The sequence below is a fragment of the Halichoerus grypus genome, chromosome 5, assembly GCF_964656455.1.
Source record: "Halichoerus grypus chromosome 5, mHalGry1.hap1.1, whole genome shotgun sequence".
NCBI classification, from domain to species: domain Eukaryota; kingdom Metazoa; phylum Chordata; class Mammalia; order Carnivora; family Phocidae; genus Halichoerus; species Halichoerus grypus.
In genome coordinates, this window is record NC_135716.1 from 125,079,867 (window position 1) to 125,106,943 (window position 27,077).

The 27,077-nt window shown below is 42.0% G+C and overlaps 1 protein-coding gene and 1 long non-coding RNA gene across 2 annotated transcripts in view; one reads left to right on the forward strand and one right to left on the reverse strand.

Moving 5' to 3' along the window:
* ST6GALNAC5 (ST6 N-acetylgalactosaminide alpha-2,6-sialyltransferase 5) overlaps nt 1–3,652 on the reverse strand; it is a 156,400-nt gene extending 152,748 nt beyond the window's left edge. Inside the window, exons 1-2 of the mRNA XM_078072900.1 lie at nt 3,371–3,652; nt 2,330–2,551 (exon numbers count right to left, since the gene is read on the reverse strand). Of these exons, the coding sequence (XP_077929026.1) occupies nt 2,330–2,551; nt 3,371–3,385 (237 nt within the window). The 5' untranslated portion in view covers nt 3,386–3,652. The remainder of the gene's footprint in view (nt 1–2,329; nt 2,552–3,370) is intronic.
* LOC118524578 (uncharacterized) overlaps nt 2,520–27,077 on the forward strand; it is a 175,623-nt gene continuing 151,065 nt past the window's right edge. The window contains exons 1-2 of the long non-coding RNA XR_004911725.2: nt 2,520–2,634; nt 6,985–7,084. This is a non-coding gene — a long non-coding RNA (uncharacterized LOC118524578). The remainder of the gene's footprint in view (nt 2,635–6,984; nt 7,085–27,077) is intronic.

Consider the following 27,077-nt stretch of genomic DNA (forward strand, 5'->3'; position numbering starts at 1 on the left):
TAAGTAAGACTATAGGAAGATCTTAAGTAAACCTAAGTAAATAGCAACTTTTGGAGAAGACATGAACACTACATGTACCTCCCTATAGCCATCAGAAATGAAACTTCACCCAATTTCTAGCCAGGTAAATAATAGCAGTAAAATGATGACACTTTGAGTAGAAGTTTACATGTGGTTCAGTGGGACAATTGGGATAATGCCTACAGAAGAGACATAGATTTTAAGATTTGCATTTGTTCTTTTGCTTGGGGTGGGGTAAACTCTGTTGAATCCTTGGAGTATGGAATCTGATGACACGTTGGTTTTCTTTGAAAAAATTCCACTGGTATTCATTAGATGCAAAGACCTTCCTGGTCACATTTATAATTCTCTAAGAATTCCAAGGACTTTCACACGTTTATCATCCATATAACACTTCACAGTTTATAAAACCCTTTACTATAGATTATCGTGATTTCTCATATTGAGTTTCAACATTCCTTTCAAAAAGGGGCTGTTTTTCATTTTAATGAATAGTACTCTGATACACTGAAAATGGAATCCAATATATTTGTGTGAATAAACACTATTTTTGAAAACAAACACGAGGGCATCATATTTTGTCTTATGCTATCAATATTCACAGCTGTGGTCCATCCAGCAGAACACAGGAAGGAAAGTATTGGGAATACCATTCCAAAGGCAGATCAAAGCTTTCAGCAAATTTACCTTTTGACACCCCATTAATCAAAGCTTCACAAGTGCTATATAGCCATTTCCACTAAACATCACCATGAAAATCCACCAAGTTCAATATATTCATCCTATACCAGTTACACATAAACACCACATCCATCCACTCAGAAGCCGATGTCTAAACTTTTCTAGAACTCCAGCCCTTATAGGTTGCTTGCACAAAGAGTGTAATCGATCAACATCTTAAAGAAGAAAGTAAAGCTGTTATTGAAAAACTGACGACCCTCTCTACTTTTGATTTCAAGATTCTACCACGAGCCCCCTCTGCACTCCCCAAATCACTTCCTAAAGAAATCCCTTCCTTTTTTCTGCTTCCCCAAATTTTCCCCAGTGCAAAGTCTACCTTTTCAGAGAGAATTTCCTTAAACCTTCCAGGGCAGTGATGTTTCTCATTTCTGTACCCTAACAGTACTGTTTTATACCTAGCATTTCTTATACATTATACCTATTGGCCTATCTATCCATCCATCCACATTTCATGGTACGTTGTTTTTTTTCCACAAGCATTCAAGGATCCCTAGCAGCTGGGTCCTGCCTTAAATTTTTACCCTCCAAAATCCTTTCTGCAATATGCATTGCACAAATGAGTGGAAATATTTTGATTGCCACTTAAAAAAAAGTTTGACTTTTTCATGAACGGTAAGACCCATCTTTTCAGCAAAAGGACCACCAGCTAAATAATACTTCGGTTCACAAGCATAAAATCTAGTAATGTAAAATGCGGAATAGCTGGGTGGTTTCAAGAAATCCTCTAACCTTTATAGAGCAGATACAGAGTGGAACTGTGTTTTAATAAAAAACATATTAGCAGCTTCAAATAATGGGGAATATATTCAAACTGTATTAAAAGATCTTTTCAGAATCAGGAAACTTGATTAGAATTCTCCCAGAGGCTTCGCACACTGAAACCGGAGATTTATTATTTGGGGGAAAGGAGGCTCAATTAAAAAAAAAAATCATCTTATTAATTATTAGACGAGCCATGCAACGGCTTCCCGGAAGGCAGAGAAAAACAGGCCCTCGACGATGAGTTACAAGCCAGTGAAAGCTGAGTTTGTGCCTCCAGCCTTCCGCGCCTGCCTGGGACCGCTCCCCAAGGCTGTGGTAATTCTGCCCAGAGCAATCCGAAGCGCCGAGATCAGAGGGGAATCTTCGAGCAGCGGCCGCGGACTGGCTGCTACTCACCCTCCAGTTCCGGCCGGGCAATGCTCCGGCCGTTACTCGCGCCATCCCGGCTCTCCTCCCACCAGGGCGCGACTGGGCGGCCAAACCAGACGCTTCAGGCACCCAGCACCCACCCGCGGCTGCAATTCTGGGGACCAGAAGGTTCTACTTCCAGGGTCGGTTCCTGTTAGGAAATGGGGCTTTGGGTCCACTCGTCTCACCCCTATTCCCCGAAAAACTTTACCTACGACTCCAAACGGGAATTCATAGCAAGAAGGAACTATCCCACCCCACCCCAGTGGGTCCGCTCCCCCTTCCAGCCTCCAAATGGCACCTACTCACGGCGCCTCCCAGCCCCGGGAAAGGGGCAGGCTCAGGTGGGCGGGATCCCCAGGCTGGGTGGCGTGCGCGCTGGCAAGCGAGCTGTCACCTTGTGGTCCCTTACGCCGAGGTATCCGTCCAGCGGCTGCGGTCCCGCGGGGGCCCGGGACCTCGAGGGGGGGCTGCTCTCCGCCGACGGCTGCGCGCTGCCGGTCGCCGCTGCCTGCTGCTGCTGCGGGGGCCGCTCCTTCTGGCCGCCGAGGCTGCTGTACACGAGCAACAAGCTGGTGCACATGGTGGTGAGCGCTAAACACACAGCCAGACCATGGCGCTGCGGGCGGGCGGGAGAGAGCAGAGGAGAGCCGCTGAGAGCCAACCCCGGAGGAGCGCGCCGGCGGGGACACGCGCGAGACGGTGAGACGCGCGGGGGAGGTCCGGGGCTGGAGGGAGGTGGCCCGCGTCCTAGTCCCCCGCGCGCAGCCGGGGCAGGGGAGGCACCGTCCCCGCGCGTACGGCAGGCGATGCCCCGGAGCGTAGCTGCTCTCGGCCCACGCCACCTCCCAGATCTCTCGGCAGAGGGCAGGTGGTGCGCGGCGCCCGGCTACGCGAGGGAAAGCGCGCCGGCGGCGAGGGCAGAGGTGGGCTCGTACTTTGAGGAGAGGCCTCCCTCCCCCAGCTCGGCTGCTGGAACCTCTAGCCCTTGCACCCGGCCCTTTCTGGACCCGCGGGGCTCTACCTCGGCGATTCTTGCAAGTTTGAAATCCGACAAGAAAACCAAGAAAGTCTGCAAAGATCCCCCCTTCCCCGCCCCTCTCAGTTTTTTGCCAGGCTGTTGCTTTTGGGTACCCCCCATCCCCCGAGCCACGCGCCCACCCCTCCACCGCTTCTCCAGCTCTCCGTGGGTCCCCAGACCTCTCGCCTGAGATCCAGAAGCCGAGGCAACCCGAGTTCCCAGCCCGGCTCTGGGATTCCCAGCCAGGCAGAACCAGAGAACCGGAAGGGGACACGGAGCAGGTGGAAAGTTGTCCCTTTGTAACAGGCGACCTCGCGGCGCAGGGTTCGGCGCCTCTGGAGCTCTCCGGTGCGCCCCGGGGACGCTGCGTCTGGGGGTCTCCGCCTCTGCCCAGAGGAGTTGCCACAAATGACTCACCATCAGGGTCTTCATTTTGGGCACCTCTTTTGTGAGGAATCCTCAGGCACACGCGTCCGGAGCCACTTTTTCTTGGAAGGTTTCCATGGTGGGTGATGCGGGGCAGGCGGCTCTGATTTTCGCCCGGCCGCTGGCGGCGGCTGAGTGGGTAGGAGAGCCGCGGGACCCAGGAAGCGCGGCTGTTGCAGAGATTAGAGACAGAATTAAAACTGAACCGGACCCTCGTAGTCTCTCAGTGATCTACACAACTGCCGCCTGCCGCCGCCTGCTGGGTCCTAAAGACCTCTGCATCCCCCCCCCTTCCCGCCCCCAAATAATAATCTTTTCAGCCTAGTGGAATTTCTGGGGCGAGAGAGTTAACCGTGCTAGTGTACCCACCTATTGGTCCGAGGGCTTATTTATCTTTTATGAAGTCATCAAGTAAAAAGGAAGGAGAACCCAATCGAATTCTGAACATCATAGCCATTTGAAAATCTGCAAACTAAATTCTGTTTTGTAATTTTGATAAAAACAAGTCAACTGCCCAAATGTCAGTAGCCCTATTTATAGTTTTTGCATTTATGTTCATAGCATGGGGAAATCTGTCAGGAAATAATTTTTCCAAAAAATTATTTCAGTTGTCCGATTGTAGGCTTTCTGATATTTCCCTTTATTTTACTTTTTAAATCCAGTTACTCTCATGCAACCTTTATATCTAAATCTTCATCTAAATTATTTAATTCATTTACTTGTTTTAAATATTACAATTTATATTTCTCACAGAACTTTGAGGTTTCTAGCATTCGTCTAAATGATTTTAAAGTGTTAGATACATTCCGCACATCATTGCCACATGATTAACTGGACCTGTAGATTCTTCCTAATTGTGAGGAAAGATTTCTGGCTGCTAGAGATAAAACTGCTTACTGCTTATTTTTTAAGATTCCTAAGGACTTTGGGGTTCTCCTTATATTGGTCTACTGCACTGACAGTACATAATTTCACATTAGAACGTCGATTAAAATTTTTAAAAAATTATTTTTTTTTCTTTTTTTTTTTTTTTCAAGATTTTATTTATTTGCGAGAGAGAGAATGACAGACAGAGAGCATGAGAGGGGGGAGGGTCAGAGGGAGAAGCAGACTCCCTGCTGAGGAGGGAGCCTGATGTGGGACTCGATCCTGGGACTCCAGGATCATGACCTGAGCCGAAGGCAGTTGCTTAACCAACTGAGCCACCCAGGCGCCCCTTTAAAAAATTATTGTCTTATGTTGGGGAATTCACATCAATAGCTTGTTTTAAGGACATTCTCCTCCCTGCGTTGAATTACAAATGGCATTTGTTAAATGTCTAATTTAGTTAAAGACATATTTCTTGTGAAAGTGCTCAGCGAGAGTAGTTGTGTTAATGTATTAACACCTCACCTGTAGCAGCGTAATGTTAAAGATTACATTAAGATGGAAATGATCAGCAGGCTAACTGAACCATAGGCACAATAAGAGCTTTCTCAAGGCCAAAAAAGGCATTACAATCATTTTTTAATCTTCAGTAATCCATTGCTCCACTGATGATACAACAGGAACTATTTTTAACTTATGAGGCATCCCCCCATACTTAGTATTAAGAAAGTTAAAATTATTGGTACCACAGTGACTATCCATGCAATGTGTTTGGGGGAAGGCAAGACACACATAGGATTTAGCCTTTTAAAGAAAAACAAAAAATTCAAAACACGGTCCAACATTGCCAGCCTTGAAGCTATTTATTCAATTTGTGCTCCAGGCATGAATAGTACCAGTTGTTAGGGCAGGAAAAGCAGCAGCCAGAAGAGAATCTTATCGGGTCTTGGCAATTCTTTATTGTATGGTTGCACTTGACACTCAAATTAGGGAAACAAAGGACCAACTTGATGAATCATCGCAAACAGATTATCTGTGTTTCTCCAGGGCTCCTTCTGAGATGCTACTAGTCAGAGCTCCTGCATTTTTCAGGATCATTCCCCTCCCATCGAGCAAGTTGCCCAGTGACCTTATGATAAAACACTTCTAATATATTTTGCTATGCCAAACAGAGCCATCATATTTATGATTTAAGCTCATGGCAGCACGTTGGGCATCTGTTACACGGTATATCTGACCACATTCATTAGGCTTATGCCTTTTTTTTTTTTTTTTTCCTCCTGGGATGGCAGTTAGCTAGTTCCTAAATCTACTTATGAGATGGCTGGAGTAAATTTAAAAATGTAATTCTGAACTTGATTTAAATAATTTCAAGGTCTCTGGCTTTCAAATACTTGATTAGATTGATATGATGATTTTAGGCAGTCTGGCCTGAGAGCCAAATGGACAAGGTGGGGTGGGGGAAGGGCAGATGAACCGAATAACCCAAGTTAAAATCCTTGTGCTGTTCAATTCAGTGATCATTTAATTATCACCTGCTATCTGGTGGCCCTATATTAGAGAATGCAGAGATGAATAAGACACAGATCCTCTCCTCTAGGAGCTCACAATCTTGTGTGTGTGTGTGTGTGTGTGTGTGCACGCACATGCCTGCGCATGGAAAGTGTGTGAGGCAAGTCTGCAAGTAGGCAATAAGAGACAGTACTAGAGCTTCAACATATTTATCAGGTGCCTACCATGTTAAGCACCTACTCTGGTGAGCACCTACTATGTGCCAGATGTTGGGGATACCTGGATGAATAGATTATGTGCTGCCCTGAAGGAACTCAGTCTATTCCCAGATAAACGCTATGAACCTTCATGTTATAAAGAACTAACTAGGAAACAATTAAAATACTTGATTCGTTTTTCAACATCTGAGTGCTTGCTTATTTAAGATCTAAGGGGTTTGATATTTTAAAGGTACCCACCTGTGTTTGTGTAACTTCATGCACGCTTTTAAGTTAATAATTTGAATATCCAGAAAGAGAAGAAAATAGGCAGCCCTTGCAGATACTTGCTTGACCTGGAGACAAGAAGCAAGCCAGTAAAGCTATTTTAGTTCATCTAACTTGTCCAGTTCAATACAAAGTGATTCGGGGAATCACAATTTGCTTCTCAAAATCCAGGTAGCTGAGTTAGATTTCTCACCACTTAAAATTTTGCCACATTTCTGCCTCGGGTGCCATCACATCCAATCAAATAGATTCCTACTTTTGAAAAAAAAGAAAGGAAAGGAAAGGAGTAGAAATCGAGTGTTCCACAATGTAGGTTATGTAATATACTGAAGGCGAGAATTTATGAAACAAGGCATGTCATGGGGCGAGGAGGAGGAGGCGGAATCTGAAGCTCAGAGGGAAGAGCAGCCTGTGCACTTGGCCATGAAGGCACCACGAAGCTAACGGAGGAGGCAGAAGGACAAAATACTGGAAACCCCTGAGCCCTGCCTGTGAATCCTAAGTGACCTCTCAATTCAGAAACAAGTGTTTCAAACATTTCAAAGATGGAAGAAAAGCAGAAAACAACATAGTGTAAAGTGCATCTGAGATACAACTCTCCACTTTATATTTTAAAGAAAGAGAAAATTTCTGCTAAATGCAACAAAAGCAAAAAACTTAAGAATGGCAGAAGGTCCTAGAACAAATTTGATATTTGTGCATTTGTGTTCCACAGTTTACTTAGTTCTTTTCACGTCACAGGCTGTACCTAGTGGGCTAGTTGGTTGGAGAACAAGTCCTTGGAGTCAAGTATCCAGGACCCAGATTCTGACTGCACCACTTAGCAGCTCTGTGACCTTGGGTAAGTTACTTAGTTTCTTCCTCTGTAAAATGGCAATCATAAGAGTACCTACCTCAAAGCATTGTTAAATGAGATACTACAAGTGTCAAAAGGAGTACTAACAGACTGTTAACTATTGTTAATAATATTTTATGATTATCTGGGTTTGAAGGCAAAAGACCAGGGTTTGACCTATGTGAACAAGAGCTGCATGACCTTGAACAAGGAACTTCAAAAATAGTAAGCAGACTTAGAACTTACCTATAAAATGGATATAACAGAGCCTATCCCACAAATTCTTAGAAAGCTCATTAAGATACTGTATACGTGACTACTTTTTAAACTGTGAAACTGCGTAAATTAAGGTAATAGTTATTCATTCATCCATCAAATATCAATTGAGCATCTACTGTGTGTCAGACACCATTCTAGGCCCTGGGGTTGTGACCAAAAGAGGCAAGGACTCTGCCCCATAAGGCTTATATTCAAGCTAGGGCAACAAACCAATAAAATAGAATGTCAGGCACTAGGAAAAAAAGCAGAGCAAAGCAGTTAGAGACTGGAGTGGGAGTGTATGTACTGTTTTAGTTAGGAGGCTCGCATTTGAGCAGACATTTGAATAAAGTCAGAGAAAGACCCAAGAGGCTATCTGAAGGAAGAATAGTCCAGGCAGAGGGAACAGCATGTACAAAGGCCATGAGGTAAGAGCTTGACTGGTCTATTGAAGAAACAGCAAGGAGGTTGGTGTGGCTGAAGAAGGGAGCAAGAGAGAGAGTAGGGGGGCAGGGTAGAGGAGGAGGGCAGAGAGGCAGTCCAGGGCCAGATCGTCTTGGGCCTCATAGGCCATGAAAAGGACAGGGTGAAGGAAACCCCCTGGAGTGTTTAAAGCAGAGGAAGGCTATGGATCGTTAATGTTTTGGAAAGGTCGCCTGGCAGCTGTGCTGAGAATAGTTCTTGGGGAGCAAGAGTGGAAACTCTGTGATCCCTTAGGAAGCTCTTGTAGTAGTCTAGGTAGAAGGACGTCATTGTGTTCTTAGGGATGACTGGTTTTGGGATTTGCCTTGGGGAGCACTGTGGGAAAAGCAGTTTGGGGTGGCTGAGAATGGAGAATTTGAATTTAGATGTACTCATATATGGGAGTTCAGGCATGATGCTAGGCTCAGAGGCATGAACTCAGCATTATAGTTCATGAAAGGGTGAGGTCACCTAGGAATGAGCCAGGACACAGAAGAATAAAGGTCACAGGCCTGAGCCCTGGGAGCTCCAAATTTCAGTCCCCAAGAATAGGAGGCATCATTACAATAATAATACTGAAAAACAATAAATGACTATCTGAACTTGATTTGATTAGGTGGCTGATTATTTTCATTTTGAATGTATTTTCCATTCCAAGACAGTCAGTCATTTATGTACTCAAAGCATTTTTCAAATTCTGTGATCGTATCAAGCATATTCATTTACGTGTTTATTGTTCATCCTCTCTGCTACATCATAAATTTTCTAGAACTGGAACTATGTCTTATTACTGTTTATATACTACAAGCCTGGCACATAACTGAGGGTAATAATATGAATCGCTAACATTTATTTAACCCTTACCATGTGCAAGCACTAAGTCTAAGAGTTTTACATGTATTAGCTCCTTCAGTCCCCACAACAACCCCATGAGGTAGATACTATTACCATCTCCATTGCATAGATGAGTGAACAGAGACACTGAGAGTCATTTGTGCAAAGTCACTCAGATCCTTTAGCATTGAGCTAAATAAATATTTGTTAAAATAAATAATATTTGTTAAAGAATGAAGAGAAACTTTGTGAGAGTTCCATAGCCAAGTTCTTCTACTGAACTGTAAATTGGTGTGATTTATAAGAATATAGTTTACACCCAATCTGTAGGTAATATAACCAAAGGCAGTTCCTTGTTTTGTGATCTATTTTTTAGCTACTTTTATTTTTTCAAGATCTATTTTACATACAGTAAAATACACAAAATCTGAGTGTACAGTTTGATGAGTTTTGACAGAATTTTGCACCTGTTAACCACCACCACCATGAAGATACAGATCATTTCCATCATTTCAGAGAATACCCTCATGCTTCCTTTCAGTCACACTAACTGCACCCCGTTAGCAAACAGGCAAACATTGTTCTGATTTTTATCACTATGGATGAACTTTGCCTATTCTAAAACAGATAGCATATGCCTTTTAGTATGACCTCTGTCACTTAGCATAATATTTTAAAGTTTATCCATGTTGTTGAGTGCCTTCCTAGTCTATTCCGTTTTATTACTGAATACTATTTTATGGTGTGAAAACAGCACAGTTGTTTTTATCCATTCTTCTATTAATGGACATTTAGTTTGTTTCCAGTTTGGGGCTCTTAGGAAGGAAAATACTAAGAATATTCTTGTCTTTTTGTAGATATCCAGTTTTATTTTTCTTGCGTGAATACCTGGGCACATAATGGTTGGGTCATGTGATAGGTGTACAGTTAGCATTAGGAGACATTGTCAAACTGTTTTCCACAGTGGTTGTACCACTTTGTATTCTCACTAGCAGTGAATGGGAGCTCTGTTTGTTAGATATCGATATCTGTCAGCACCTGGTATGATCAGTCCTTTCAATGTCTCTTTGCTTTCGGAGGGTTTTCGAGATAAAGAAATCCTTGCGTAGCACCCAGGATCCTTCCTTACTCTGTGTCCACTAGTCCTTTTAATCTTATCTCCTGACTTTCTACACAGGAACACTTCAAACTAGCCAAAAAAACCTGTTCCTTGAATTTACCGTATTTATGGTCAGTGAGCTGAGCCTTTGAATAAGCTGCTCTATGTCAGGTTCCCTTTTTACATCTCCGCCTGTGCCTGTCCGCCTGCACCCCCCACTTTCTGAGCCTAGAGTGGGATTGTGAGGCTCCTCCTTTAGCTCACTTAAAAGCACAAGCTTGGAGGCACATAGGCCAGATTTGGTCCAGCCTCTGACTCTTAACTTACCTGTGACCAAAAGCAAGCCACAGATCACTCTTCTCAGTCTCCTCCTTTGTAGTAGGCCAAGAGTAGAAACTTTCTAGCACAGAGAGTGGTTGTGTAGACGAAATACACTAACATGTGTGAAGTGTTCACCACCATTCTGATTGTACAGTTGGATCAGACAAAAAGTATGTTTTCATAGCAGACTGCCTGTTTGGTATAAAAGGAGGGGCCTCCATTCTCAAATGTTTGTTGAGCTTATAATAAAAATAATAATTAAGATGTATTGTGTACCTGCCATCAGGCATTATGTTAATTATAGGCATTGGCTTATTTAATCTGTAATGATGTCATCTCCATTTTACCAGCAAGGAAACTGGGATATAGAGATGTGAGATCACTTGCCCAAGGTGACATGGCTAGAAAATGATGGGTCAGGAGTTGCCCAGGTCTGTTTGACTGCAGGCTCTCCCCTCATAATGTCCACACTCCACTGCTTTCTCTATGATCTGACTCTAGGCCAAACCATCCACTAGATGCTGCAGATGCAAAGACAAACCCATGAGCAGCTAATTATAACCCAGTGTGTGAAGTGTAAAAGTTAAGTTATAAAAGAGGGGACAAAGACAAGGGGCAGATGACTCTATGAGAGTGGTTCAGCCATGATTTCTAGCAAAGGGAAATGCTCAGTTGGTTTTAAAGAATCACTAGAAACAGGCTAGGAGAAGGTCAATGTCCCCTGGCAGAGAGGACAGCATAAAAAAAAGCATGGAAACATGGAACCTCGTGCTATGTACCAGGAACCAACAAGGAGTTTATGGGTGAGGCAGGGAGCTTTGAGAACCAGGGTGGTTCTGTACAGTTGTAGAGGTTGTGCAGTGCAAAAGGATGCATCACACATCATAGACACTGCAGATGACAGCAAGCATCTTGCTCTACAGACACAGAGTATTACAACAATTTTCCATTAGATAGAACTGGAGTGTTACAAGTAACAGAAGCCTTTTAAAATTTGCACAGTTGTGCTGTTTGGGCTGAGAGGGGTCTGGTCAGAATTACTCTCTAGTGGCTGTCTCTGCAGACGGTGAGAAGGATGGATTTGTAGGGGGAAAGACTAGAGCCAGAGAGAGCAGCCAGGATAATGTTGTGGAAATCCAGGTGAGAGATAAAAGCTTCAGCCAGGGCAGGGTGGGTCAGATGGATTCAAGAAATTCTTAGGCAGGTATTATGTTATAATGGCTAAGGTGGATCAAATCTTAACTATGCAGAAAAGGATTTATAAATACAAAGCCATGCTCTTTCCATGCAAAATAGTGTGTAGGATTCTGGCCACATTTCAAAATGACATAGTATAATAATAATAAAAAAATGGCTTACATCTTGTCTTAATTTGGGTTCTCTCAGAAGCATACTCCGGGATCAGGATCCATGTGCAAGTATTTCTTTGGCAGGTGAAGAAAACCCCATGGCGTGCGGGGGGAGTAGGGAAGTGGCCCAGGAGGGGAAGGCAGCCCATAAATGGCACATCATCAAACAAGTTACTAGTGTAGACGACTGGGGCTCAGTCCTGCTGGGGAAATTCCGGCGGTTAGGATAGAACTCAGGCCTTGGTTACTTCACCTGAGGGCCAAGGAATAGTGCTATTTGTTTGGTTGAGGGCTGCACTGGGCGTGGAGCGGGGGGCATGGATGCCTTGGCACAGGTGGCTAGGCAGGCAGGCTCTGGAGGCAGGCACGAGCCCTCAGGCAGCCACGTGCATGTGCTGGAGCTTTAAGTCCCCAGTTTGCACCCAAGGGGCGAAGGCAGGGGATACGGGCAGGGAAGCCACAGCATCTGCCACACGTGGAAATTGCTCTTTCGAGTTTTCAAAGGATTCAAATTCCTTATGTCATTTGAACCTCCCAGTAACCTTGTGAGGTAGAAAAACGTGTGGTTTCCAACTAAGGCTGGGAATCTCTTATTCATGGTCACTTCCTCCTGCCTCCCCAGCTGCTATTTCAGACAGAAACCTCTCTTGTCAGGGTCCCTCATTTTTTCTTCACTTCTGATCTGTTTAGGTGTCTGTCTCCTGATGGAGATGGTGAGCAGTTCAATTGAGAAATTTTGTACGGTTCACCTTCATTTTCCCAGATACTGAGAAACAGTGTCTAAGCACCTATGCTTGGTAAATGTGATTGGGTGGATGGATGAATGATTATTATCATCACCGTTTGAGCTTTGTTAAAACTGGGACCGAGAGAGCGAAAGCAACTTACCCAGTCACACAGCCACTTGGTAGAGGCAGGACTTGAACTCAGCTCTTCCGTTCAACTCTGGAAAATTCTTACTGCCACCACACAGCTCAGTGAGGGTGGACATGGTGAAACTTTGTTGGGGATTCGTAAGCCCCACTGACCTATGAAGTTTGGAATATTTGAGCTTAGGCCAACAACCATGAAGGAAGACCAGAAAACTTCAGTAGAGGGAGCTTTTTACATTAGGAGGTGATTTTTGTTTTATTATTTATCATATCTCAAAGTAAAATGGGGAAAGATAAATAGAGGCCAACACCGTGACCCCATAAAAGGAAACACATCTTTTTTTTCCACATATAAGGGATAAAGGACTATCCCTGCAGGACCTGAGGTAGCAATCTAAGAGCCCAGGGGCGTTGTGTGCTGCAAAGCTCCCTGTGCTCCCGGCTAACCCAGGAGGTCAAGGGTGACGCTGGGCCTTCTTGGAAGGCAGGTTTTTTAATTCTTTTAATGCAGCACACAACATAAGGGGTAGCAGCTGCAAGAGGGGAAACCAGTTAAGGAATTTTCAAAATGAATTTAAAAGTGCGTTCTTGAGGATCCTTGCAATAGTTCTGCTAATGTAAAAGGCATGTTTGATTTAGATGCATCTTTCTGCTTCTCTTCCCACGCTAATTTATATCGTTCTGTGTCTTCTTCCCTTTGTTTGGAAATGATGCATATGCCATTTAAAATAGCTGACTTTATTTAGGCAGCTTTGGAATGTTAAACTTTTAAAAAGTCAACATCATTAAAAAAAAAGTCAACTTGAACCCCATGTCCTCGCTGAAAGCTAAATTTGTGATTTTCAAATTTATTTTTATCTGTGGACTTCACCTACACTTCACCTCTGTGTAAAGTGAATGGTATAGGCTCTACCACCACCTGGATTCATGTTTGAATACCAGCTCTGCTTTTTCTGGACTATGACTTTGAGCAAGACACAGAATCTCTGTAAGCCCCACTTGTCTCATCCACTCAAGGGGACAGTAATACTGCCCTCCTCAGAGGGACCATTTCAAGGATTTAAATGAGGTAATGATGACAGCACCTAACACTTACATAGCATCTTCTGCCTACTTAATCCTCATAACACCTTTCAGTTATGTACTATTATTATGTCCTTTTACAAGTAAGAAAACTGAGGCATGGATAGGCACAATATCTTGCCGAAGATCCAGTTACCCAGGGCAGTATCAATATTTGGACCCTCACATACAATGAAATTTTAAAACATCCAACTCTGTCATTCATCGTTGTTGTTAAAATACTATCTTACCTGGAGGCTCACTGTATGAATTAAAATTGGAGCCGTTCCGGTTGACATAGAGGTGGGAGCCCAGATCTCTTCTGCCTCCCTGAGGCGGCCATGGAGGCACCTCCTCAGAAAACGAGCGTAACTAGGAAACCACTGGCTTTCCTCACACTGGTAGAGGAAAACAAACATTAATAAAAAATGAAAACAAGCTGATGGATACCTATACATGTTCTGCTTGTTTTGCCTTAGATGGCCTGTTGGATACTTCAGAAGTAACTACCTCTCCTGTTGTTTCTCAAATAATAAACCACCGCACCTCCTAAGATGACAGACGAGAGCTGTGACAACAGGTTTTTTGGCCCGATTTTATGAAATGTGTGTCAGTGGCACAACCAGATAGTTTTGCATTGAAATTTGCACTTAAATGACAACCTAAATTGTTTTTTTTTTAAGATCTTATTTATTTGACAGAGAGAGAGAGCGCACAAGCAGGGGGAGCAGCAGGGAGAGGGAGAGGGAGAAGCAGGCTCCCTGCTGAGCAGGGAGCCTGATGTGGTGCTCGATCCCCCTGGGATCATGACCTGAGCTAAAGGCAGACACTTAACAGACTGAGCCACCCAGGCACCCCAACAACCTAAATTCTTTGAAAAAATATTCATTCAGTAAATACTGACAGAGTACGAAGAATGTATGGGACATGGCTCTGGTATTTAGGGGTTGCTCGTTGGGCTGAAGGTACTGGAGTAGAAAGCCGGCTATATATGGTTCTACCTCCTCCTCCTCCTCAGTCATTTCACTGGGCCCCTGCAGGAGCCCTCTTCCCGCCCGTTCCCTGTGTGCAGTGGATGACCACTTCTTTGTTGCACCATCTCGACCTAGACACTGGTGTCTGTTCCCACATATCCATGTATGTTCTGGAATGTTTCTATCCTGTCTCTCTGAGAGACAGGCATTGTTTGATTCTCTATTTTCAGAACCTCCCTTCCATCCCCTACCAACCAGGGCTAATTCTTCATGTGAATTTATTTCCCTTTTCAAGTCAGATAGAAGCCTGGGATTTCCTTCCACATGATGCCTCTGAAGGGACAGGGCTACCTTGCACAGTGCCTAACTTGCAAGATCATCATGAGGTTTAACCTTTGTAGCTCATTTTATACCTGGCACAGGCCCTGGCACATAGTAGGCCATCGGGGGGACATGTGATTTCCCTTCCTCTTTATAAACACGGTAGCTGGAATTACATACCGTGAGATCATTTACAATTTATGCATTGTTATACATCAGTGCTTAAATATATGGAGATCACTTCTTCCTGTTGTAAGTTATCATCAAATAGAATTTATGAACTCTCAGATTCATGGGGTTGGGATGAATGGTATAAAATTGAGGCAATAAAGTTCCATTCTGCACTTTTGCTCAGAACTTCTTTCACACACATTTTTGTACCTAATAATAATATTTCACAGTTGTAAAACTTTTTTTCAACTTGGACATTTGCTGCTCTGGTTGGCATTGTTTCATGTTTGCATTAACTGGTCATATGTACCAATGAGCTGAGTCTTAATTTTCCATGTATAAAATTTGGTGCCTGGCAGTGGCTTCTAGGACCAATTAATTAATTAACTGCTTCACTTATCAAGCATTTATTGAGAACCTACACTGTGACATGCAGCATGCTAGATGTACGAAGATGGAGGTTTCTCAGGAAACTCATAGGCTGCCGGTAGAGATACTTCAATAAAGGATTGCAGTGTGGTGTATGGAAAGTGCCATAAGAGCAACACGTCCGTGATATTGCAGTAGCAATAAAGAAGGAACAATCCACTCACCAAGTTTTAAAATGTGGGTTTTAATATCATTTAGGTATAATGAGGCCAACCAATCAGAAAATGATTGCCATTGCAAGATATTTTGCTATACTCAGAGATCCCAAAGAAGGGGGCATGCCATATCATAGAAGGCTCATGGGAAAGAACCAGGGTTGGCCAGAAACTGGGGAGAAGTGGGGATGTGGGCACTTCTCCCCTGTGGTTGAGCAAAGCAGGGTAACCAAGTTTAGGATTGGCTAGTTGAGTAATTTCAATGGACTCTGGGGCAGAAGGGTATCTGGTATCTGGTATCTGGTCCTGGGGTAATTAGAGCAGGTAGATGATTGTTGATAAAGAAGACAGTTGGGGGTATGGACTCTGGATTGCCTTTCACCTGCAAAAGGCATGTTCCTAGGCTAGTTGTTTGCTCTCCAGGATTTAGCTAATCCTTATAGGGGCAGTCTTCCAGGGTAAGCAAGTCCTCAGATACCAAAGCATCAAAATATAAAAAAGAAAAAACTTAGATAATACAACTATGTGGCGCCAGGGCAGCTAGGAAGACCGTCCTGAACCAAGAGGAGAAGAGCTTTCTGTGCAGAAGATTCAGCTTATGCAAATGCCCAGGGACATGGGAAGCATGTTTTTAGTTCAGTATGTTTGGAGTCTGGAGTGAGGATGTAATATGAGCAATGGGGTTGATGTAGGCAGGAGCCAGTTCATGAACTTTGTCTGGTTAAGGAATTTGGACTTTTTTGTTTGTTTGTTTGTTTTTTAAAGTTCATTTTTTTTTAAGATTTTATTTATTTATTTGACAGAGAGAGACACAGCAAGAGAGGGAACACAAGCAGGGGGAGTGAGAGAGGGAGAAGCAGGCTTCCCGCAGAGCAGGGAGCCCGATGCGGGGCTCAATCCCAGGACCCTGGGATCATGACCTGAGCCAAAGGCAGACGCTTAATGACTGAGCCACCCAGGCGCCCCTTGGACTTTTTTTTGAAAAGTAGTGAGGAATAACTGATGGGTTTTACATAGGAGGGGGACAGTGATTTCAGTTTACTTCTGTTTGGTAAAAATCTATGCTACTAAATCTGGGCTACTTAAAAATTAATGAGGTTTCACATCTCATCTTTGTAAGATAAACAGCATGATAGGTTTGGTACTTTCAGTGGTGATGTAAAGAATGTTTACTCTTTCTTTCCTATGGATTATAAATCCTTGGTATTCTCTTTCCAGCACCCTCCAAGCAGGCAGGTAGTATAGCAGAGAGTATAGAGTGATAAGGCAGTAATTAAAGGACCAGTTGTCCTGGTTGGTTCATTGGTTGAGTCACCTAACTTCTCCAAAGAGAGGCCTAGTGGTTAAGATCATCCAGAGAGTGGGTGGGTGTGATTCCTATCTCTCTACTTACTGTGTGACCTTGCAAATTCTTTAACTTCTGTCTCAGTTGTCTTATATGTAAAATGGAAAAAAATAAGAATACTTATATCATAGGATTGAAAAGATTTGGTTTCCTCACCCGTCATACATCTGTCAGCAAACCAATGCCTTACATAGGGTTATGATGGTCTATGCAACATTGGACCAATGGGTGCATATCACAGCAGAATAAAGGGCAATGGGATGATGCTTATGGAAATCACCAGTACTGTCATATTCCTCAACCCTCAGAAATAGTAACTCTTGTATGGTGAAGGAATGGAATATTGAAGACTATTGTTCTTGGTTGAAGCCAAAATCCTATAAAGTTAGTGTGCTATCCTATAGGTTGCTATAAGTCAGAGATCAATATATAGGCTGTTTTCTTCCTCCTACTTTCTATGACCAAGATACAGACATTTCAAAACCAACAGCTAGAGTGGAGTGGTGCCTTGTATGATTACATCTAATGCCTGCTAGCCACATTTATGCTTCCTGCCTCTATGATTCTGGGTTCTATTTCTAACCAGGAGATATAATTGTTCCCATGAAATGGAAACTGTCAGTACTGCCTTGCCTTTTCAGATTCTTCATGCCATGAGGCAACTACCCCAAAAGGTATTGCATTCCAGTTGGGTTGGGTGAGCCACGGTAGCAAGGCAAAAGAAGGTTGCTACATAGAGTAGGGAGAAGTAAGGGTGGAAACAGTAGATGCCCCATGGAATCTTAATGGAAGACTGTCACAACCCCACATAAGCAGGTCTGCTAAGAGTTCAAATCTCTCAAGAATCAAAGCCTGTGTCAATGAACTTGGAAAAGAACCCCAACAAACAAGTTGATGGTTCAAGGAAAAGAAATACAGAATGTGTAGCCTTGAGATGTATTTCCTTCCTTGCTATTCTATAGAGATGACAGATAGATGTATGGATGTATGGATAGATAGATAGATAGATAGATAGATAGATAGATAGATAGATAGATAGATAGATAGAGGGATGGGAGCTGGCTGGCTGGCTGGATAGATGGATAAATGAATACATATATGCATACATATATACATATATATGTGTGTGTATACATAGTAAAATCTCACCTTGACATAAAAATTAGAGCCTAAAACTTAAAAAAATGTTTGTTATTATGATATTTGTGAAAAACAATATCTAGAGTTGATCTTTCAGTCACTATGTAAAAGGAAAGGAACTATTTTCAATTATTAGTTATACAGGAAATAGTACAACTATTACAAACAAAATATGTCCTATACACAGAGCTAGGGAAGTCCCAAATGATTATAAGGCAGTTATTCTCTAACTTAAATTTTCTCCTAGCCCCTCTCAAGAAGACAATAATTTTAGCCCAGCCCAATTTTGGAATAAGAGTGGGGTGGAGGACAGGAGTCAATACAATCACATTACGTTGCATTGGCACAGTCTGCTGTTTGTGGGGGAAGGTATGAATGTATGAATATATTTTTGGTTTGATATGATTTCATTATTTTACCTGATAAATGTATTGTTTGAATTAAGTCTTAAAGATTATAGAGCTAAGTTTTGTTAGTTTTGTTGCTGCCCATAATCCATTTTCCTCAGGGTTTTTTGTTTGTTTTGTTTTGTTTTGTTTTGTTTTTGTGGAGAAATTACCTCTCTTTCAATCATGTCATTAAATGGCACTTTCAGTCAAGGGGCCCTGCCATTCTTTGCCAATAAGTGAGTTCATGACCAGATACACATGTCCTTGGCCAATAAGCATTTCTCTCTCAGGACTTGAGAGCTTGAGCAGAGTGATGCAAAGATGGAAACAAAATCTGATTGAAGTGGACTTATCCCCATGATGAGAGCACCCATGTTCCTTCCACCAGAATCTCTGGAGCTGTCTTGGTTCTTGCCCCTTCTATACCTGATTTGTCTCACCTTCCTCCCATCTTGTGCACCATCCTTAATTCTTCCAACAAATTCATTTTGTCTTGTGTTAGTCAGACATTTGGAATCTAATAACCCTAAGTCAGAATGGAAAAACTTTTAAAGAAGGTAGGAAGGGGAAAGAGAGTTACTCCTGACATAAGGAAGATGTGAGCAAAGTAATGGTGGTCTCCAATAGCATGATGAGTGTGGATAACCTCAAGTAGCTCAGAACAGTTAGTACAAAATTAATCCTGAAAGCATTTTTATCCTTACCTGGTGATTTCCAATATGTGGTCCATGGATCTCTAGGGTATGTATAGTCTAAAACTCAAAGTCACTAAGAATCCATATGTAACCAAACCTCATCTGTAGATTAAATGAACATCCATGGAATGACTATTATGTGATATTCTGTGAAAAAATTTAAAATATGAGAAGTCTTACCATTGAAATGGCAGGGAACAACTGGTCTAAGCCAACAGTTCTCACCTGTAGAGTGGTTAACACACTCACCTATCATGTGCAATTTGATATTGATATCAGTTGAAATGTCAATATTTATAGGTACATTGCTTCTTTTATAAATTAGAGTAGATTTAAGGCTGTCCTCTCTATAAATCAATCTTGTCTACTTGCTTTTGTTATTTGTTTTCTTGAATGGGAGAGAACGGAGTGGAATTTTCACTGCTGCTCAAGAATTGTATACAAGTCATCATGTATTGTCTCAGTCACAGAGCACCGTGAGCCACGGTCCTGACATGACATTGATGATTATAGAGGTGATGCATTGATGCGGTGTTTGGGAGTTGTAGTTCTATCGTTACTTCTTCTTTTTACCCATGAGCATATTTATTATTTATTTCTAAAAAATTCAAAATTAACACAAAAGTTAATAGAAGAGAACAAAAAAGTTCCTGTATTTCCTTCACTCAAACCTCCCAGTTGTTAATATTTTACCACATTTACTCAGTCTCCTCTATATAAATATATATATTTATATATTTCTGTGGTATTCTTACAAAGGATGCATGTCTGAGTCTGGTCTTAAGGAAACTGGATGGACCCAGACTGTGTACTTAATTGTCCTGTCTTTTTAAGTCTCCTTCAATTTGGAATAGTTCTTCATCCATGATAGTTTTAGACAGTGCAGGCCTTTCATTCTATAGGACAGCAATTGCTCAATACATGAACCATGTATATATATATACATATGTATTTTTTTTTTTTAAAGTAAACTCTATGCCAATGTAGGGCAAAACTCAAAATCCTGATATCAAGAGATGCATGCTTGGGGCACCTGGGTGGCTCAGTCAGTTAAGCTTCTGACTCTTGGTTTTGGTTCCGGTCATGATCTCAGGGTCATGAGATTAAGCCCTGAGTTGGGCTCCATGCTCATCATGGAGTCCGCTTGATATCTTCTCTCTCCGTCTCCCTCTGCTCCTCCCCCTGCTTGCTCCTGCACGCTCTCTCTAAATAAATAAATAAATAAACAAAATCTTAAAAAAAAAAAAAAGAAAAGATGCATGCTCTACAAACTGAGCCAGCCAGGTGTCCCTGAACCATGCATATGTTTTATACTTTTCTAGTAGCCACATAAGAAAAAGTAAAAATTATCAGGTGAAATTAATAGTAATAATATACTTATTTAATCCATTGTATTCAAAATGTTATCATTTAAAAATGTAATCAGCATAAAAATTATATATTTACATTCTTTTTTTCATACAAAGTGTTTGCAATCCGGTGTATGTACTGGATATCTCAATTAGGACTAGTCACATTCCAAGGGCTCCATAGCCACATCTGGCCAAGTGGCTGTCATACCAGACAATGCAGTGTTAGCATGCCCCATGGTCTGGATCCACTTAGTGTTTCCTCATGACCAGGCTCGAACATGCATTCTTTGTAGGAATAAAGCTGTGCTCTTGGTGGCTTATCACATCAGAAAGCACACATTGTTGAACTGACTCATTAGCCATTTGGTCATGATGGCGGCTTCCAGGTTTCTCTACTGCAAAGTTACCCTTTTTCCTTGGGTAATTGGCAAGTATTTATCTTGTTCCTCATCAAATCGTCACCCACCAGCCTTTCAAGACAACTCTGCCTAAGTCAATTGCCAGTATTTCATTGCCAGCAGGTGTTTTCTATTTCCATCATTCATCTATCTTTATTAGTTGGATTTCTACTATTAGGGAGAACTTATTCTTCTTCTCCATTCATTCATATATTTTGGTGTGGACTCAGGGATTTTATTTTATTCAATAACAGATTTTAATGAGTATTTTGATGCTTATAATGTCTGGGATTTAACCAGTAGAAGCCTCTTCTAGCTGGCCTCTCTGTTGCTTTGACATATCTTTGTCATTCTTTGAGCACTCCTTAAATTCTGGTCAAATAAGGTATTCCAGGTTTGGCTTATATTTTCCTTGACTCGCCCTTGGAATTAGTTATTTTCTAAAGGAAACTTGGGTCCTGCTAATGTAGAATGGTATTTAGAAACCAAGATTTTGGTGTATGTTGTGCTTATTTATACTGGATAAGTGGACAGAACTAAGATATAAACATATCTTTTATAAATTATATATGTATATATACATGTACATTGATATTTATTTATATACCTATTAAAACCCATGAATTCACGCTGATACTTCCAATTCCAATCCGGCAGCGTAGAGATCTTTCTAGTCTTTCCCAATTCTATAATTTTAGTCCTTTTTCTGACATTGAAAAATTTGGTTTCCATTATTTTGAGTATATGGGTTTATTCAATCCTGCTGCAGGTTACCAATGTTTAGGTCATGCTGTCTCTTTGGCCCTGAACCTCATTGCTGCCTCCTTGGCCTTGTTGCTGCCTTCTTGGTTCCATTGTCACCTCCTCCATACCACTGCCTCCTTGACCCCCCAACCTGCAGTCACCTCCTTGGCCCTGCTGCCTTTTAGTCCCAAGCCTCTAGAACCCGATTCATGCTGCTTCTCCAAGGGAAAGGGAAAGAAGGAGAGGAAAGGGAACATGAAGAAGAAGAAATGCCTTTTTTTTTTTTTTTTAAGATTTTTATTTATTTATTTGACTGAGAGAGAGAGCACACAAGCAGGGGAGCAGCAGACAGAGGGAGAAGGAGAAGCAGACTCCCCACTGAGCAGGGAGCCCAATGCGGGGCTCAATCCCAGGACCCTGAGATCATGACCTGAGCTGAAGGCAGTTGCTTAACTGGCTGAACCACCCAGGCGCCCCAGAAATGCTTCTTTTTTAAGTTAAGAAATCAGGCATAGATTTAGGTTTTGGGATAATGGCAGATGACATTGTTCGAAAAGCTCTTCCACTGATAAACACCTAGGTGGTGGATAAATTAAAATCAAACAACAAAGAAAAGCTTTAAATACATTACTAAATATGCAAGAAAATGAGAGAAATTTTCAAAGGCCAATAACCCCCAAAACATAATAAATAAAATAGAAATAAAAATCACAGTAATTTGGAACTGAAACCAGAGCGGGAAGCATACACAGGAAGCTGGGCTGGCCTGGGCACAAGAAGGGAGAGAAATGCAGTTCCTAGTAAAACAGAGCTTTGAAGATTAGTGTCACATACAGAGATGAGGAATACTAGGCCTCAGGCCTGTGCAGTGTGGACAGTGGAACAGGTCAATCTCACATACATCTGGGACACTGTAAGGAACCACAACCTCACTGAAAAGTGGGGCTAGAAATTGACAATGAAACTGGCCTATCCTTGCCAAGCAGAAAAACAAAAGTATCTCCTGAGAGTTTGTTACCATAGATCTACTCCTGTGTAGTGTCTAGGGTTGAAATTTATACTACCTCTGTGGTCAGGCAAATATCAAGCCAAGACATTAAATTAAACTGGTTCTGGCATCTGAAGCTTTTGCAAATTTGAAGACGGAGAGAGCCATCTTAAACTTAGGCTCCTTAAATTCCCCAAGATTAAGTTTAGGCAAATATGATCTCATGATTAAAAAAAACCCCAAAAAGCGAAACTTACCAAAGATATGAGAAAACAAGCCGCCATGTTTGAAAATCAGCAGAAACAGCCATTCGAAGATTTGGACTCAGAAAGCTGCAGCGATTTGGATTATCTGATATAGAATAGAACATACCTATGTGTGAAGAATCAAAGAAATGAAAAAAAAAAAAGCAAAAAACAAGACTCTATCAAAAACAACCAGAAATATTTAGGAAAAAAATATAGAATCATTGAAATTACAAATAGCTCAAAAGAATGCAGAACTCTCCTACACCACTAGTGAGAGTGTAGATTGGTACAAATACTTGGGAAAACTGGTTGTGTCTATTAAACACAAATGTCTAGCAAACCCTTTGACCTGGCACTCTAAGTACAAACTCAGTGCAAGTGTGGGTTTATGTGCAGGACAGACATGTCCTGGAATGTCCATAGCAGCACTGCGTGTACTAGCCCCTGGCTGGAAACTGCCCACATGGCCGTCAACAACACACTACGATGATAAAGAAATTATGATATGTTAATACAATAGAAAATCATCTGGCAATGGGAATGAACAAACTACAGCCACACACAACAATATGTGTGAATCTCACAAAGATCATACTGTGTAAAAGAAGTCAGACAAAAGAAGACACTCATGATTCCATTTAAATAATGTTCAAAAATAGACAAAACTAATTTATGCTGTAGGAGTCAAGATAATAAATACTTTTGGTAGGGGTTAGTGTCTGAAAGGAAGCATGATTTGGCTTTGAAGGAGTTGGTTAATGTTTTTGGATCTGGGTGCTGGTTACACAAATGTGTTCTGTTTATGAAACTTTACATGTTGTATATTTAGGATACGTAAGTGTACTCTTATGAATGAATGTGTGTTGTACTTTAAAGATTCATTTATTTATTTTAGAGAGAGAGAGAGACAGAGAGAGAGAGGACAACAGGGAGGGGCAGAGGGAGAGGGAGAAAGAGTCTTAAGTAGACTCCACACTGAGTGCAGAGCCCGATGCAGGGCTCACTCTCACTACCGTGAGATTGTTACCTGAGCCGAAACCAGGAGTAGAATGCTTAACCGACTGTGCCACCCAGGTGCCCCATATGTTGTACTTTAATAAAAAAAAATTGAGTATAAAAGTAATTCTCCCTTGGGGCGCCTGGGTGGCTCTGTTGGTTAAGTGTCCTACTCTTGGTTTCGGCTCAGGTCATGATCTCACGGTCTTGAGATTGAGCCCTGTGTTGGGCTTCACAGTGGGTGTAGAGCCTGCTTAAGATTGTCTCTCCCTCTGCCCCTCCCCCACTCACACTCTGTCAAAAAAATTAAAGGAGATTTATTAAAAAAAATAATTCTACCTTAAGAGGTACTGAGTAGGGCATTGATGTTCATTCATTCAATGGGTATATAGTTCATTCTTGTAGTTACTGGGAAGATAGCAGTAATCAAGAAAGACCTTGCCCTTAGAAACCTTATATTCCCCTAGTGAAGAGAGAAAAATAAAGAAAAGAAAAACAAATAAATACATTATAAAATCATAGGGAATGATAAGTGCAGTGAAGAAGAAATTAAGAAAATGCAATGAAGAGTGGAAAAGGATAGATAGCATTGACTGGGGGTCATCAGAGTTCTCCATAAGGGGTGGCAACAGAACATAAGCTGGAAGAAGTGAGAGCAAACCACGGGAATATCTGGGAGGATCCAAAGGCCTTCAAGTAGGAAGAACCTTGGGGTTCTGCTGGAAGAAGTAAAAACTCTCCTTAAAAATAAAGATTGGCAACAACAACAACAAAAAAAAATAGAAAGAAAGAAAAAGAAAAAAAAAGATTGGCAGTCTTCAGCTACTTTTTTCTAATGAAATGAGATATTTAGCTAATTTCACAAGGTTTCTTTGACAAATATTTGTGATGGTATTTGCTTTGCTTCTCTACAAAATGTGGGGAGGATGGTTGGTCAGCAATGGGTGGGTTCTTACATCTGAATGACGTTTGTCCTGTGTGTTGCAGTGAGAAGCCACCAAGAGCCACTGTCCTGGGCTATGAGAAGTCACTGAAGGGAACTAAGTAGAGGAGTGACATGCTGAGATTTGTGTTTTGGAACAATTATTCTGGCACAGTGCGGAGGATCCAGAGGAAAGAGAAACATATAGCCAAGGGATGTGCAGGGAGGAGGGCCTTTGTAGACTTGAGGGCACAGGGCGAAAACAGTCAACAGCACAGTGTGAGTAAAATGTAGCTTATTGCAGATTCTAGGGGCCCATGTGATGCCTATGCTAGGGGTAAGCTGTTACGGGCGTCTTTCCCTCAGAATCTGAGCTGTTAAGGCGGGATTGTGCTGATGACACTAGGTCCCCAACTTAGTTTTCATTTACTTGAGTGTGTTTTCACTTAACATGCATAAATACTGATGGAAGGCTTGCGGGGTTTTTGGGTTTTTTTTTAACTTTTATTTGAATTACTCTTGAGATCCAAACCAATTTAGTAATTCATTTCCAAATTCTTACAAATATTGCATAAAACGCTGGTTGGCACCTTTTTTTAACTGAATCCCCTGCATCAAGCAGGCAAATATGTTGCTGAATTATTTAGATAATCCACTAAGGAAACAGACCAGTCTTAACTGGACATTGCTTCTCTTATTTTTCTGAAAACAACCTCACCTAGAAGAAACATTGCCCTCCCCTTTTCCTGTTCTCATAGTGTCCCCCCCACCCCCCACCTCGTAGGCTCATGCAGAGCCAAAGCCCCCTTCCCTATCACCTCTGCCACCACTGGCTTTTAATCGACAGTAATGTGCTGGGAGAGGAATGTCCATTACTCTTCAGAGTGAGTGATTTTGACTTTTCTCTGCTGAGTAAGTCCAGTTCACCTGGACTTAAGAGATTTTCATTTCTACGTAGACATCATCTCTGGACCTCCCCCTGTCTCCCCCGTGGACACTCACAGGTGCTTTGTAGTCACTGTACATATACAGAGGAAGCACTCCTTTGGCCACCAGTTTAATTAAGGAGCACTTGTTGAGGGCCTACACATGTACTGATGGGGCTTTTAAAGGAATTGACTCATCCCGATTACCTTGGATAATTGGATTTAGTGCAAGGCTGCGCAGGACAGTGCATTATTGTATTTTCAGTCTGTGAAAGAGACAATTACCTGCCTCCCAGTGTTTTTTCTCTCCTTGCTGTAGCTGTAGAGCCCCCCAATGCAACTCCACCAAATTTTAGCAGGGCACATAGCTGTGGGCGACCCAAGCTCTCTCTGCCTGCACCACTATTTCCTGTCCCTGTGCAAGGATAATTTCTTCACTGGAACGCTCTACTAAGGCATCTCCTCTTCTGCAAAACTTGCCCTGAGCCCTTGTGTCCAGCTGAGCTAGGCATCTCACATCTGTGCTCCCACAGCACCCTGCTTACTTTTGTCTGCAATAAGATTTATTGCACCATCTCACAACTTTATGGATGTTGACACATTTCTCTTAATCAATTGTAACTTTCTTGAGTGTGAAAACTGGACATCTCTCAATCTCTCTGGTTTGCAATAAATATTTAAGGGACTGAACTAAATTGGGAAGAATGTTGGTACCTAAATTTGACATTGCATTTTCATTTGTCTTTAAATTCAACATAAATTCAATGTAGATGATAATTGCCTGAAGGCCTTTGAATTCTTTGATATTTTCCCAACAGTAACACTTTATAATAGTAAGGAAACAAATTAGGTTGGATCCCCTCTTTTGGTAATTATAAAGATTAAGTGAACAAGAAGTCACTCAAGGTTAGGTTAGAAGGTATGCAATTGTCAAACAAGTCTGGACAATTGTTCTAGCCTCCTAGGCATCAATCTACAGTCTTGGAAGCAGTGGTACTCAGTGACTTTACATTGTGTGTTAGGGTAGAAGCTGAGCTGCTAGTGCAAAGAGAACCCAAAATGTACAAGCTCAAATAAGGTAGAAGTTTATCTTTCATCGAACAGGCCAGAGTTGGATAGATAGATGGACCAGAGCGAGTAGGCACTTCTGCTCCAAAGACCAATGTTTCTGTTTAGCTCATTTGTCTGTTGAGTTTGTTTTTTCCATCTCATCTTTTACCACGTGGGGTCTGGAAGCAGTCAGTTTTTTCAGTCTTGCAAGATCCCACATTTCAAGACTCTCTACTTCATTTCTGCTTGAAATTGCCCAGTTTTTTCGTGAAGTACTGTTTTACGATATTGCCAAACACAGCCAATAATTAACAAACATAGAATTAAATTGCAGTTTTCCTACCTCTCCCTCTAAAGATGCCTGTTTAGTAAACACATTATCTGCTCCCCATGTTACCTCAGGAGATGGTTTTCCCAAATACATGGAATGGATCTCCATCTCCCTGACTTCAGATAGCACTTTTCTCAACACCTCAGTGCCATATGTTATGGGTTTTTT